Genomic DNA, 15,207 nt, shown 5'->3' with positions numbered 1-15,207 from the left:
CGTTGTCCATTTCAATACACTTTGGTACTCCGTAATAGAATACTAAATCGTGTAATGGTTCTTTAATATCCTGGATAGCTTTTGATTTGATAATTTTGGCCAGAGCTAATTTTGAGAATTTATCTAGTGCTGTTAGTACCAATACTTTTTCTGTTGAATAAATATCTACATGGATGATTTGTCCTGGATACTGTGGAATAGGGGTTTCTTTTAATTCTGAGTTCGTAGGGTGTCCATCGTACTTTTGCTCTTTACATATCCTACACTGTTTGATAAGATTCGTGAATTTCTCCTTCATTTTGAGGAAGTAACATTTTTCCGAAAGTTGTGCCTTATTTTCTGCTATGCCACGATGGGCCCTACTGTGTTCTTTAAGTATTTCTTCTTCCTGTTCGATGTCTGTTAAAATGTCTTTTACAAGTAATGACGTGAATCTGATATTATAGTTTTTGAAGTGTAAAGGATAGATCTTTTGTATTACTAACATTATATCTTCTAATGTTATGATTCCGTTTAAAACTGATGGATTTAAATATTTTTTTAAGATGTCAAGAATGTCTTTTTCGTTATAGGTTGGTTGTTGAATCGTATGCCTATGGAATGTTGGGAATGGGATATCGAAATTGTAGCTGGTTAAGTCATCTTTCTTGATAAAGATTTGAATTAAATTATCTGCTGAACTTTCCGAACTATGCTGTGTTGACTCGACTGAATTGATCTGGCTAGGTCTTGATAACGCATCTGCGACTACGTTGCTTTTACCCGGTTTGTATAGCAATTCATAATTGTGTTCCTCAAGGTATGCTTTCCATCTTTTTACTCTGGAATTTCCATTCCAGCTGCTAAGCGAATAAGTAAGAGGTTGGTGACCAGTGTAGATTTTAACTTTTGATCTACCGTATAGGTAGTTTCTGAGGGCTTTTAATGCCCTGACTATAGCTTACATCTCTTTCTGGTTAGTGGCGTAATTTTCTTCTGCTTTGGAAAGCGTTCTAGAGAGAAAGGAAATTGGACTGTCACCTTGGGATAGTACTGCGCCTATGGCGAAGTCGGAGGCATCTGTTGTTAGTTGAAATTCCTTGTTGAAATCAGGGAATTGAAGAATAACTTCATCGGACACTATTGAATTTTTGATTTTGTTAAAAGCTTCTATTGATTCTCGGTTCATATTAATTATTTTTTTCTTTGAATTGTTTTTGGACACTCGTCCATCTTCCCCTCTTAAAAGGGAGCTAAGGGGTTTAGCTAACTTAGCAAAATCCCTTATGAACATTCTATAGTACCCTGCTAGTCCTAAAAACGCTCTTAAATCCTTTAAAGTTCTGGGTTGTGGGTAATTGGCTATTGCTAGTACTTTGTTTGGGTTTGTTTCGATTACTTGGTCAGAAATAACGAACCCTAAAAATTTTACCTTATTTTTGTAAAACTCGCATTTGTCCAATTGGCATTTCATGTTGGCATCTTGCAGAGTTTGGAAAATTGTTTGAAGATTTTTTGTATGTGATTCCCTATCCTTGCTAAAAATGATGATATCGTCGAGCGCACGTTGTAAAATGGATGGTGCGATTTTTAAGCCGAATGGGAGTCGTGTAAGCTCGTATTTTCCGTTGTTCACGGAGAAGGGTGTTTTCGGTATATCGGACGTTTTTAGCGGAATTTGATAAAAATCCACTCTTAAGGATGAGGACAGAAAAGAGATTATTGTTTTCGAGTTGGGCTAATACCTCGTTAATCTCGGGGATGGGGTACTTGTCTGCTATAGTGGCTTTATTGAGTTTTCTGTAGTCTATTACCATTCGAAATTTCGTTTCACCGGATGCATCTAGTTTCTTAGGAACTATCCATACTGGTGAGTTATAAGGTGACCGTGAAGGTCGAATAATGCCATTATCTAGCTGTTCTTGGACTTGACTATTCACTTCATCTTTCAGGGACATCGGATATTGGTAGAATTTTGAATATATTGGGGAATCGGTAGAGGTTCTTATTTCTGCTTCACCATTCGTAGGGTAGGTTAATTTTTCGTTTAGGTCCGCAAAAAGAATAGGATATTTCAGGATTAATTGGTCGAGGTCTAGTTTTTGTCTGTCGTCTAAATGTTCCGTCCTGGGTATGATTGTGTTAACTGCTTCGTATATTTTTCTTTTATCTGTATCTTTTTTTCTCCTTTAATTGTCATTACTTTATTTGCTAAGGCTATCGTTTCCAAGAATGTCATCAAATGATTTTAGAGTTGGTAAAAGAAAAAAGTTAATGTTACATTCTGGATAATTGAATAAATTGGCAAGTTTGTGGTGTGTTATTTCAATGCTACCTCCTACAGTTATTGCTTTAAAAGGTGTTTCGTTAGGTTTTGGACTTGTAACATGCTTCGGTTATATATAGTTTCTGTTTGAACCAGTATCTATAAAAATTTTGAAAATTTTTTGACCCCCCACTCGACATTTGAAATAGGGTAGCGAGGAGTCACTCTTTCTAAAATATTAAAGTCTGTATTGGAGTATTGTGTGGTTTCTGGTTCGCTGTTTGCGTTCGCCTGCTCAATATACCGTGCCAAGCTCATGTCATATTCTTCCTGGTTGTTGACTTCTATCATTGCCTGCTCTTTCATAATCAGTCATGGTGGCGTAAGCCTCGGCAAAGCCTTGTTCATTTTGTTCCTGACATTCTGCTCCCTAAGTGTTAAAGAGTCTTTGACTTTTCCCGTCTTGGTTTATGGGGAATGTTGGCCTCTTACCGATCTCAAACTGAGGTCTGTTCATATAGTTGACCATCTGAGTTTGTATACTACGGTCGACGTCTGCTGGCTTGACAGCAGTCGGACGGGCTGGGGCTATTGGTTGGGTCTGGGTGGGTTGTGGCCAATATTGTTGTTGGTGACCAAATTGGCTTGGTGTTCTTTGGAATTGACCGGGCTGTACCTGGTTATAGCTGTGGAATGGTCTGGGTTGTGATACTAGTCTTCGAGGCGGAATTGGAGGTGGTTTCTCAGGTGGTAAATATGTTGGAAGTATGTAAGTTGGGTTGTTTGATGGAGTCGGTATGAACCTACGAGGTGCCGGAATTGGGTTTTGGTCTATGTTTCTGAATTTCAAGTTTTGCTGCCTATTGTTTGTGTGGGTTATTCTATAGGTTCTTTCCGAACTATGCTGTGTTGACTCGACTGAATTGATCTGGCTAGGTCTTGATAACGCATCTGCGACTACGTTGCTTTTACCCGGTTTGTATAGCAATTCGTAATTGTGTTCCTCAAGGTATGCTTTCCATCTTTTTACTCTGGAATTTCCATTCCAGCTGCTAAGCGAATAAGTAAGAGGTTGGTGACCAGTGTAGATTTTAACTTTTGATCTACCGTATAGGTAGTTTCTGAGGGCTTTTAATGCCCTGACTATAGCTTACATCTCTTTCTGGTTAGTGGCGTAATTTTCTTCTGCTTTGGAAAGCGTTCTAGAGAGAAAGGAAATTGGACTGTCACCTTGGGATAGTACTGCGCCTATGGCGAAGTCGGAGGCATCTGTTGTTAGTTGAAATTCCTTGTTGAAATCAGGGAATTGAAGAATAACTTCATCGGACACTATTGAATTTTTGATTTTGTTAAAAGCTTCTATTGATTCTCGGTTCATATTAATTATTTTTTTCTTTGAATTGTTTTTGGACACTCGTCCATCTTCCCCTCTTAAAAGGGAGCTAAGGGGTTTAGCTAACTTAGCAAAATCCCTTATGAACATTCTATAGTACCCTGCTAGTCCTAAAAACGCTCTTAAATCCTTTAAAGTTCTGGGTTGTGGGTAATTGGCTATTGCTAGTACTTTGTTTGGGTTTGTTTCGATTACTTGGTCAGAAATAACGAACCCTAAAAATTTTACCTTATTTTTGTAAAACTCGCATTTGTCCAATTGGCATTTCATGTTGGCATCTTGCAGAGTTTGGAAAATTGTTTGAAGATTTTTTGTATGTGATTCCCTATCCTTGCTAAAAATGATGATATCGTCGAGCGCACGTTGTAAAATGGATGGTGCGATTTTTAAGCCGAATGGGAGTCGTGTAAGCTCGTATTTTCCGTTGTTCACGGAGAAGGGTGTTTTCGGTATATCGGACGTTTTTAGCGGAATTTGATAAAAATCCACTCTTAAGGATGAGGACAGAAAAGAGATTATTGTTTTCGAGTTGGGCTAATACCTCGTTAATCTCGGGGATGGGGTACTTGTCTGCTATAGTGGCTTTATTGAGTTTTCTGTAGTCTATTACCATTCGAAATTTCGTTTCACCGGATGCATCTAGTTTCTTAGGAACTATCCATACTGGTGAGTTATAAGGTGACCGTGAAGGTCGAATAATGCCATTATCTAGCTGTTCTTGGACTTGACTATTCACTTCATCTTTCAGGGACATCGGATATTGGTAGAATTTTGAATATATTGGGGAATCGGTAGAGGTTCTTATTTCTGCTTCACCATTCGTAGGGTAGGTTAATTTTTCGTTTAGGTCCGCAAAAAGAATAGGATATTTCAGGATTAATTGGTCGAGGTCTAGTTTTTGTCTGTCGTCTAAATGTTCCGTCCTGGGTATGATTGTGTTAACTGCTTCGTATATTTTTCTTTTATCTGTATCTTTTTTTCTCCTTTAATTGTCATTACTTTATTTGCTAAGGCTATCGTTTCCAAGAATGTCATCAAATGATTTTAGAGTTGGTAAAAGAAAAAAGTTAATGTTACATTCTGGATAATTGAATAAATTGGCAAGTTTGTGGTGTGTTATTTCAATGCTACCTCCTACAGTTATTGCTTTAAAAGGTGTTTCGTTAGGTTTTGGACTTGTAACATGCTTCGGTTATATATAGTTTCTGTTTGAACCAGTATCTATAAAAATTTTGAAAATTTTTTGACCCCCCACTCGACATTTGAAATAGGGTAGCGAGGAGTCACTCTTTCTAAAATATTAAAGTCTGTATTGGAGTATTGTGTGGTTTCTGGTTCGCTGTTTGCGTTCGCCTGCTCAATATACCGTGCCAAGCTCATGTCATATTCTTCCTGGTTGTTGACTTCTATCATTGCCTGCTCTTTCATAATCAGTCATGGTGGCGTAAGCCTCGGCAAAGCCTTGTTCATTTTGTTCCTGACATTCTGCTCCCTAAGTGTTAAAGAGTCTTTGACTTTTCCCGTCTTGGTTTATGGGGAATGTTGGCCTCTTACCGATCTCAAACTGAGGTCTGTTCATATAGTTGACCATCTGAGTTTGTATACTACGGTCGACGTCTGCTGGCTTGACAGCAGTCGGACGGGCTGGGGCTATTGGTTGGGTCTGGGTGGGTTGTGGCCAATATTGTTGTTGGTGACCAAATTGGCTTGGTGTTCTTTGGAATTGACCGGGCTGTACCTGGTTATAGCTGTGGAATGGTCTGGGTTGTGATACTAGTCTTCGAGGCGGAATTGGAGGTGGTTTCTCAGGTGGTAAATATGTTGGAAGTATGTAAGTTGGGTTGTTTGATGGAGTCGGTATGAACCTACGAGGTGCCGGAATTGGGTTTTGGTCTATGTTTCTGAATTTCAAGTTTTGCTGCCTATTGTTTGTGTGGGTTATTCTATAGGTTTGATTTTCTAATTTCAGACACAAATGCAAAGCTTGCGGCAAGTCAGTTGGTTCCTTGGCCACGTAGGCCTCTTATAAACGCATCTAATGCCCAGTTTGTTGGTCTAAATTCATACAACTAACCTTGTTGAGGATTAAAAATAAGTGTTTGTAAATATTTTGGTAAAATTCCTCAACTGTCTGTTGTCCGTTTTGTATCATAGTGGTTAGTTGGTATTCCAATGTACTTAGTCGCGCTTGTCCGCAAAGTGTAGAGTAAGGCATCGAGCAATTGCCTCCCAGTTTAGGGGCATATTGTAAGAGTCTAGTACTTGGTCTGCATGTTGAGCTATTTTACTACGGATAGTTTGTAGAATACCAAAGTATTTAGGTGACCCTTTAATACTAGAGTACGCCTCTAGAATCCTATCTACGCCCTTTTTCCACGAGCTAAACTCAGCTGGATCTCCTGAAAATTCTCTCATTCCTTATACTATGTCCGGCACGCGGTCTAAGTCAGTAGTGTTGCCTCTAGAGTCGGGATCTATGCTATAGGCGGCTGCCTCAGCAAAATCGCTAGCATTGCTGTTAACACTCATGTTGCTTAGTATTGTTGCCAATCTATCGTTGATTATTTGATCTATATATAGTTCACTATGGAATTTGTTTGACCACTCTTATAGTTTTGATGCATCGTCTGTCTACTTGCTGTTCGTTGCTGCTGTCTCTGGTTGTATTCGTCGTTATTGGCGTTGGTTGGTGCTGAACTTGGTAATTCGTCCGTGTCAACTGTATTAAGTACTGCGGGTCGTAATAGATTATTCGGGTTGGCCATGGTTAGTTAATTTTTTGTTAGTATAAGCGAATGTGTTTATGGATAGAGTGTAATATTGAAGAAATGCTTGAAATATGTAAAAAAATGTTGTAGTGTAAAATTGTAAAGGCAAAATGAATTTAATGTATTATATGAAATTGTGAAAATATTAATAATATTAAAAATGATACGATTTATCTTTGGTTTAATATGCTTAAGCATTAAATTTTGCAAGTGGAATATCTAAATCGAGGTTAAAAACTAGTCGACAAATTTTTGCAGCGCGTTTGTGTTCTACTGTTTCTTATTTTTTTTTGTTTTAGGTTACACTGCGCAGCTATAAGTTCGGTACACTAGGCTTATATTTGTAACTAGTTTTTAATTTGATTCGCTGTTTTTTCTTAATTTTGTATTAATTATTTCACTTATATATTTTTTTCCAATTTACTTTAACTTAATCACCAATTTTATATATTAATTTTCTTAACTTATATTTGTAACTAGTTTTTGATTTGATTCGCTGTTTTTTCTTAAGCTTGTATTAATTATTTTACTAATATATTCTTTTTATATTTTTTTTCAATTTACATTAACTTAATCACTTATTTTCTTTATCTTACAAAACTGTTGTTTGTGCGTTCTCCATCTCCGATGATGCCGAATTTATCCCTCTTGGTATCCCCTACTCGCGGTTCGGCTGTTCATACGTTATTGCAAGATGTGCTCTGCGAACGGATCATACAAAGCGTTAGCCCACGTTGCACAAACTGTGGCTGCTATCTGGTTTTGACATTTTCGACATTATTGATTTTTGACATTGATTAAACGCACTTAGAAACGTTTGTTCTGTCGTGGTTTATTTGTGGTCGATTCGCGTACTTAGATGACTTTTTGCACTGTTGTATTCGCGATCGGTCCCTGCTTGGGCGCCAGAATTTTATTTTTACTTGTGATCAGGTTGATCCCAGATTTTAGACTAATTTATTCTTAAGATGATTGTACCCTAGCTAGCTAAAGTCCGAGTTGATGGCGCCAGCGCTGCTGATGACTCTCGCGACATTGTCTGCATTCAGCGGCGGGTTGTTGATCGAAGCGGTTCTTGATCGAAGAGAGAGTTGCGCGCCAAATTTGTTGTTAGGAATTGCAAGCTGCTGAACTTCGGTACTTTCGCGCTATTGCAGCGGTTCTTGATCGAAGAGAGAGTTGAGCGCCAAATTTTTTGTTAGGAATTGCAAGCTGTTGAACTTCGGTACTTTCGCGCTATTGCAGCAATTCTTGACTTTGTTGTTAGGAATTCCAGACTGCGGAATTTCGTAACAACTTTGTTGTTAACTTACATAACCAGGATAATGCTCTAGCACTAAGACTACTGGATGACTCAAGCAACCACAGGCGACTTAAAAGATATCATGCCCTAGACTTGCCCCACAGAAATAGATAAAAATGTAAAGTAGGTTAATATGTGGATTGATCTCATTGGAGCCCAAGACATCCGGTTACGTAATATTATTTTTAACAAATTTGTTTATTGTCTAGTATAAGAAAAATTTAAAAAAAAAACAGAAATTAAAAAAAAATTGTTTAGGATTTGAACTGGTACATATTTTTGTTAGTTTCGGGTACAATGATATACCGCCTAAGATACTCCTGCTATTCACACGGACTCTCCTCCTGTTTAATACAGTGCTCTCCTCCGACGGAACTCACTACAAACACACTTGAGTATTTGCAGGACTGAATCGAACTTTTTTTGCCGTGTAAAAAGAGTTCTGTGAAATATCAATATCGATATCAAAAAGATAGAGTGGGTATATCTGCGACCTATAATGTATACAAAATCGGATAAGAATTGACGAAAATTTAATAGACACGGCCACTAGGGAAGCAGCAAATCGGATCTGATTATATAGTGCTTTCGATAAATTGAATATAATTCCCAACTAAGAAAAATAGAATATATCCGAAGGATTGTCTATATCTTCGAAAGTTGCTGAGCTAGAAATATTAAAAAGTATATAAAAAGTACCATGTATTCCCACAATTTCAGCGCCTTAGACTTAAAACCAGACAGTTACGTTAATATAACCCCATATCTATCAAAGTTTTGGAACTGGTAGCGTTTAGACGGTGAATGTGTTTATGCAGTTATTGATTCATCTCATGTGGAAGATAGTTTTTTGACATAATTACGAGTATTTCACATGTCTTTCATCTTTCATGCTTCAAATAATCGTCTTATCTAAACGTTTTATGTTGTTTTATGTCATTTGGGCGGATAACTCTTCGTCTATCCTGACGGATAACATCTTACTAAGATGGATAAGTCATCGTCACAACTGTCGGCTTAGCTCTTCATGAAACCTATACAACACACAAGTTAAATAAATAAAGTTTGACATTGGTCATTTTATGTACAGACTGACCGTGAAAAAGTATTTTTGATGCAGATCAACACTTTTATACCTTTCCCTTATAAATTTACATTTTAAGTATAGCCCTAAGTTAACTTTAGATATTAATAGCGACTGTTAACTTAACTATGTTAACCAGCTATTGTGATTAACGAAAATTAACTAACTCTTGTCGAATCTTAGCTAATCCTGACACTTGGTAACTAGTGCGAGATCTTATACTGTTCAAATCTACCCCCACACAATTTACCACGGTGGAATAAATCTTAGAAGACTAGCCTACTTCCCGATCAGCATTTCCAAGCGACTTGCATAATCGATTCTACTGCACTCCATACATTTTTAGTGTGCTCATTATACATTTGATTTTGTAGACTTGTTCTTCAGCAAATACACAAGTCTTATTAAATATATCTATCTAGTAAAATAGGTGTTTATCTATTACGTTTCCAGTAAAATATACATTCGTGTATGTGTTTTTTTGTTTGATGTACAGTTTATCAAAAACTCTTTACACACTGAAAATAAATACAATTTTTACTTTAGGTGCAAAATTAAAGACTTCTTATTCAAATTAAAGAATTTTTTATTGATTAACTTTTTAATATTTATTGATTTGAATTATAAAAAAAGAGAGCAAAACTTAAAAATGTGTAAGAATATAAAATACAAAAACTAAATTTTTTTTAAGCTGTCAAGGAACTCTTTATACAAAATACTGTGATCGTTCTTAACTTAAAATAGAAATCAAATTATGTTAATTTTAATATTTAGCATTTAATACGTGCTGAAGGTGTTGTCTCATGGAATGGACCAACTGTATTAAGTATTCAAGAGGGATCTTTTTCCTCTTCTGAGATAGGAGATTTCATCTGTGTTCGGTTCTTTGCATCCCGTTTTCACACTCTATTCTATAGGTTCAATGAAGTTCAGATCGGGACTCTGTGGTGGTGAATCACAATTATAGAGGAGTCAAGTCCTTAAGCTTCGAATCATTAACATGATAGAATTTAAAATTTCGCTTATTGTTATTAAACAAGCCTAATTTTTTCGCACTTCTCTTTAAATTCATGTTTAAAATGTTTAAAATGTTTAAAATGGTGTCCTCTATATATGCAAGCTCTCCAACTCCTCGGCTAGAGATGGACCCCCAAACCATAACGGAAAGCTTTTCAAATTTTACAAATGCCTTTCGCCATAATCTGGATGGACCATTGGTACTGTACAGTATTACTATTGTTTCGGCGAAAAAAATGATGTTTTCCCAATATTTTGGCTATAATGTTTATAGCAAAATTAAAGCGATTTCCTACATTTACCAATAAAAGCAGTGGTTTCTTTCATGCAACTCTTGAAAAGTGCCTATGCCATGGTGACACATCTAAGTCACATTATTTCTTTAGGTTTGCCCAACTTTTTTTAGCCAACCTGTACCCTTTTCTTCAAGCCAGCCTTCGATTTCCGCGCCACCTAACATTATAAATTGCTTTCCTTGATATAAAAAACTCTTCAACTAATTCTTGAGGAGATTTGACCATTTTGTGATTGTAATAAATCAATTGGATCCAAAATCAATTTAATATCTTTTTAGATTATTACTCAACAAAATTTCACATCCGAATTAAAAGAAATGCAAAATTAAATATGCAAATAAACATTGAGAGACAAAAAATCATAGATAACGGTAAAACACCGTTATTTTCAACAATTATATCGAGACAGACTTCCAAGACGCACTGCGTAAACAGATTTTTGACACCTTGTTAATTATTTTGTTACACATTTTTGGTTTTGCTTTCTTTTTCATATTACTTAACAATAAAGCATTAAACAAATTTAATAAATTTTAATAAAATGCCATTCATTTTGCACCTCAATCAAACATTCAAACATTTTTTTTGTGCAGAGTTTCTTGACAAGCTGAAAGTACCAACGAACCGTATAACGATTATGTAGAACAAGAATTAAAAAGCTCAACAGCTCATGGAAAATATTGGAGCAAATCATTAATATTATGTATTTTTTAATAAAACCAACGTAGGGTGTCTTAACTGTTATAAACTTGACTTGACACACCCACGGTAATTAATTTATATGTCTTTCAATATAGTTGTGCTGATAAATACTGTTTAATTTTTTTTTTTGGCGTCACAAAGGTTGAAATTTTATTTTTAACATGATTGTATTTTTAATAAACACTCTTTAAATGTTGTGTTTAGTTACTTAAGTAGAAATTTAAATAAATTTGATTTGTAATAAAAACTATTCTAAATTTCCTAATCGAATAAATAAGTATTCGATATTTATAATACAAAGTATCTGTTATCGCTATAAAAAAATATTATAACTAAAGATCTAAAATGTAAAAATGAAGTCTGGAAAATTAAAAAGGAATTTTTGGTTAACTGCAGAAATTGAATGCATGCTTAATTTAATAAAAGAAGTAAGAGTTACTCAAGAACCCACACACAGCACGACGACGCACAGTACTTTTACTCAAATTGCCAGCAAAATGAAAAGGCATGGATTCCCAAACAAATCGCCAACTCAAGTTCGTCGAAAATGGTTTCAGATGAAGTCTGCGTATCTTTGTTACAAAAAAGGAAACGTGGATAGGCTCTTCTTAATACCTGAGAAATTTCGAAGCGTAATTGCTCAATTTGTTGAAAATGGAAGCAAAGTGCGACGAGTTCCCTCAACTACACCACCGACAAATGAGTGCAAAATGCAGCACCAAAGTAAATAAATGATTTATATACTTTTCTAAATTAAATTCCTTTAATTTATACTGTCTTATATTCATTTCAATAGTAAAACCGGAGTCGGCAGTCGATGTATTTTTAGTCCAACTCAAACAAAGTAATAGTTTATTGAATGTTGAATTCAATAAATTGGAATCAGCACTTTTAAATTATGAGCAAAGGTGCCAATCAATGCGAGATTACAACATAATAAAATATATGACTTCCTAAGAAAGAATTCTTGATTTAAAAATAAAAGATTTTTCTACTTTCAAATGTTTTAAACACAATGATTTAACCAGAAGTGTAAAGAAAAGCATAATATTTCATTTCCAGGTATAAAGCTAAATCCGGCACAAATAAGTACATATGTGTATACATACATAAAAATGCTTCTTTCGAGTCATCAGCTGTAAGACTAGAAGATACAATTTTTTCCGAATTGACCAACAGAGTTCTTAAGACAGAATAAACGTTGCAATGTTTTACTCGAGAAAAGGTAGTGCGAATATCTACAGACAACATTAAAAAAAAAACTAGGTTGTAACATTGAATGAACGCAATACGGAGGGTGTATAACGAACGAAACACCTAATGAAGGCAGGATATGGTCTGGATCTGGATCTTATATCGCTTTTCACAAGCGAGAGTTAACCGATCTTAGAAATTCACTGCTAAAATTACTGGATCTTGAAAATACAGCCAATAAGCAACATGTTACTGCATCGATCACTTAAATATTTAACTTGCAAACGCTTTTACATATGTGATAGTATGAATTATAATTAAAGCATTCAAACACCTAATATTAAATATAGACTATCAATGGAGAAATCAATAAAAACGGAAACTTTATTTCCAGTCAAACTCATTTCAGTTTGAGTGAACAAAAATAGTGTATTGCGATAGTTGCTGATCGACAATCTCGTTTGATCACTGAACACCTTTTAACTGTAAGCTTCCATGTAATCGGATTATTTACAACACTATTAGGATTGACTCTTTACTTTTTAGAATAAACGCCGTTTCTTTAAAAGTATTGTGTAGTCGGTTGCTGCCGACTACAACGTAATTATAGACTGAGTTGAAGTTTTTCAATTGATAACTTGAACTCATTATTATTTATTATCAATATTAGTTATACATACTCTAAACAGTACCACTATGCTTCCATACTTCTCTAGAAAAATGTAAAGAATAAAGTACCATTTAAAAACTCGTTAATGTTGGTAACAGTTTTTATTTTAATATTGGCTTATTAAATTAAAATACCGACGTTCTACTTACATCTTAAGAAATTTCAATATTCTAATATAATAAAAAGTTTTCTGGAAGATCAACTGGTACCAACTGTTACCGCAACAGGTATTACATTTTGCAGTGTGCTTGATGACGGTGTCGGAGAGATGGATACGTAAGTATCGTTATTTTTCAGTAGCTTATCGTCCTTAGTATCATTAAAATACCAATTTTTTTTGTTGGCCAGGAACAGTAACATAAGAACAGGTAGATGTATTAATGAAAACCTAAATAACTTACGAGAACTTCCACTATCAGATTTGTGATAAAATTTATACGCTGCAAATACAAAACACAAAATTCACAAAGCTGGTTAATATTAATAATATTCGTTGCTTAAAGGAAAGCACCTAATCTATATAGTAATATTATAATTGGTCTGTATGAATGCATAATCATGCAAACGCTTCCGTCATTTTATAAAACTTTTCATTCAAAAGGAAGGAAATGGAACTTTCACGTTAACTTATTTTAACTTTGACGTATTACTGCTAGCTACTGGTAGTTTTTAAAATGATGAGTTTTACTTACCTAGATAACAAAAGTATGCGTTTAATGGTAATGTTTCCAATGCAAACCAATAATTAGTAATGTCAACAATTGGAGCTACCAAGCTCAGTCCACAAATAGCGGAGGCATAGCGCAATGCAGTGCGACGGCACAGGTCTGGATTAATAACAGCCATCATACGATAACCGGCTCGTGAATAATCTGGGCGTAGATTCCATGATAGGGCATTAAAATGCGGAAACTGCCAGGCGTATAGAATTCCTGCAAGAACCATAGCACCTGTATCTAAAGTTCCTGTACAACCAGACCATCCCATTAGTGGAGGTATTGCCCCCACAATTGATCCAATCCATGTGTTAGCAATACTCATGCGTTTCATAGGCGTGTAGATAGATGTGTAAAGAAAGAGATTTCCAGCACCCAAGGCAGCTGTAAGACCATTAACTCCAAAATACAACAAACTTAATCCTGTTGTAGCTGATAGTACTGCGAAACTAACTGCATGCAGTGGGGTTATTTCGCCAGTAACCAGAACACGGTTTTTTGTTCTAGACATTTGTGAATCAAATGGAACTTCGTGATACTGATTGACTGCATTCGCCGCTGCTGAAACCAAACCAGTTCCTACAGTGCACATAATAAATGAGGTTGCATCAAAACCGGCAGGTGCCATTGCATAGCCTCCCATTGTTGTTATTACAACTAACGCTGTTAAGGAAAATCATTAATCTTACTCAAATACAGTTTTGATGTACTTACATGTCAAGCGAAACTTAGAAAGTTTTTTATATTTATTAAAAATGCTCCCCACATTTCTATATGGACTCGGCAGCCACGGCCTTTTTAATTGTTTTTCTGTGTCTTGTTCACTATATATGCGAGAACGATGTGGTACAACAGATAATGGGACATCTTTTACCATATGAAGCTTTGAGTTTGCCGATAATTTTGCTATGGTTGAAAACTAAAAATAAATAAATATTAAAATATATGCACATTGCATAACATTTTCATATAAATCCTACCTGAATCAGGTTGATTCGCATTGAAGATATCTGCGTTGGTAGGCACTTGAAAGTACTACATTTTTTAAATTTGCGAAACATTCTGTATATGTATTGTACTTAATTTCATAACATTACCGATAAATATTTTTATAAAAAAAGATAGAGATGAGTGACATTTACAAATCAACTACATCAATAACGTATATATAAGTAACGAATAGCTATGGATGATTTAAAAACTGTGATGTAATATTATATTATGTACGAAAGACTTTTCGGTTATATTTAAGCTAACACAATTGGTTTTACGATGTACAAACTAAGTTGAATGAAAAAATTGAGCTAATTATTCATTCACATATTTCGTATTTTATAATCCAAAAGGGTTATTTTAGTTCAAAATATTTGAATTTTATTTAACGACATTTTTAAAAAGCCGATAGAAAAATATGCTAGTATATTTAATCAACACTATATGTAAGCGCAAATCACAAGGTTCGATGCAAAGTTTGACCGTGACAAAAAGCAAACCTATAACTTCTAATATAAAGTCCCTACTCTGACTTGTGTAAAGCTCTTCCGCGAAAGCCCTCATTGTATTTGCCTCCAGTAAAATATAATCATAAAATAATAATATTAATTGCATTATTAAACGACGCAACTGTGATTAACTATATATAAGAATTTATTCAGCCTTAATATAGATAGTAAAACATAGTTGACTAAAAATCTCATTGGGAAATTCTAAAATCACACTTAATGAATTGATATTTCAAATATGCTTAGAAAGTACTTTAAGAACGGAATCAGTATCGCTTTTAAAAATATGGAAAAAGAAAATCCTATCCTCAAATGCT

General features: G+C 35.0%; 2 protein-coding genes across 2 annotated transcripts; one reads left to right on the top strand and one right to left on the bottom strand.

Moving 5' to 3' along the window:
- The first annotated feature begins 11,106 nt into the window (after positions 1-11,106).
- Positions 11,107-11,787, top strand: LOC111597789. Its single transcript, XM_023312664.2, has 2 exons — positions 11,107-11,531; positions 11,605-11,787. The coding sequence occupies exons 1-2, from the start codon at positions 11,162-11,164 to the stop codon at positions 11,763-11,765; spliced, it is 531 nt and encodes a 176-aa protein (XP_023168432.1). The 5' UTR covers positions 11,107-11,161; the 3' UTR covers positions 11,766-11,787.
- A 952-nt stretch (positions 11,788-12,739) lies between these two features.
- On the bottom strand, positions 12,740-14,545 carry LOC111597788 (protoheme IX farnesyltransferase, mitochondrial). The gene is made up of 4 exons (XM_023312663.2): positions 14,369-14,545; positions 14,103-14,307; positions 13,365-14,051; positions 12,740-13,112 (listed from the first exon to the last, which is right to left on the bottom strand). The coding sequence occupies exons 1-4, from the start codon at positions 14,447-14,449 to the stop codon at positions 12,871-12,873; spliced, it is 1,215 nt and encodes a 404-aa protein (XP_023168431.1). The 5' UTR covers positions 14,450-14,545; the 3' UTR covers positions 12,740-12,870.
- Positions 14,546-15,207: the final 662 nt, after the last annotated feature.

Source organism: Drosophila hydei, unplaced genomic scaffold (genome assembly GCF_003285905.1).
Source record: "Drosophila hydei strain 15085-1641.00,03,60 unplaced genomic scaffold, DhydRS2 tig00000384-arrow-arrow-pilon, whole genome shotgun sequence".
In the NCBI taxonomy this organism is placed as follows: domain Eukaryota; kingdom Metazoa; phylum Arthropoda; class Insecta; order Diptera; family Drosophilidae; genus Drosophila; species Drosophila hydei.
The sequence above is the reverse complement of the archived record's forward strand: the minus strand, read 5'-3'. Positions and strand labels throughout refer to the sequence as shown.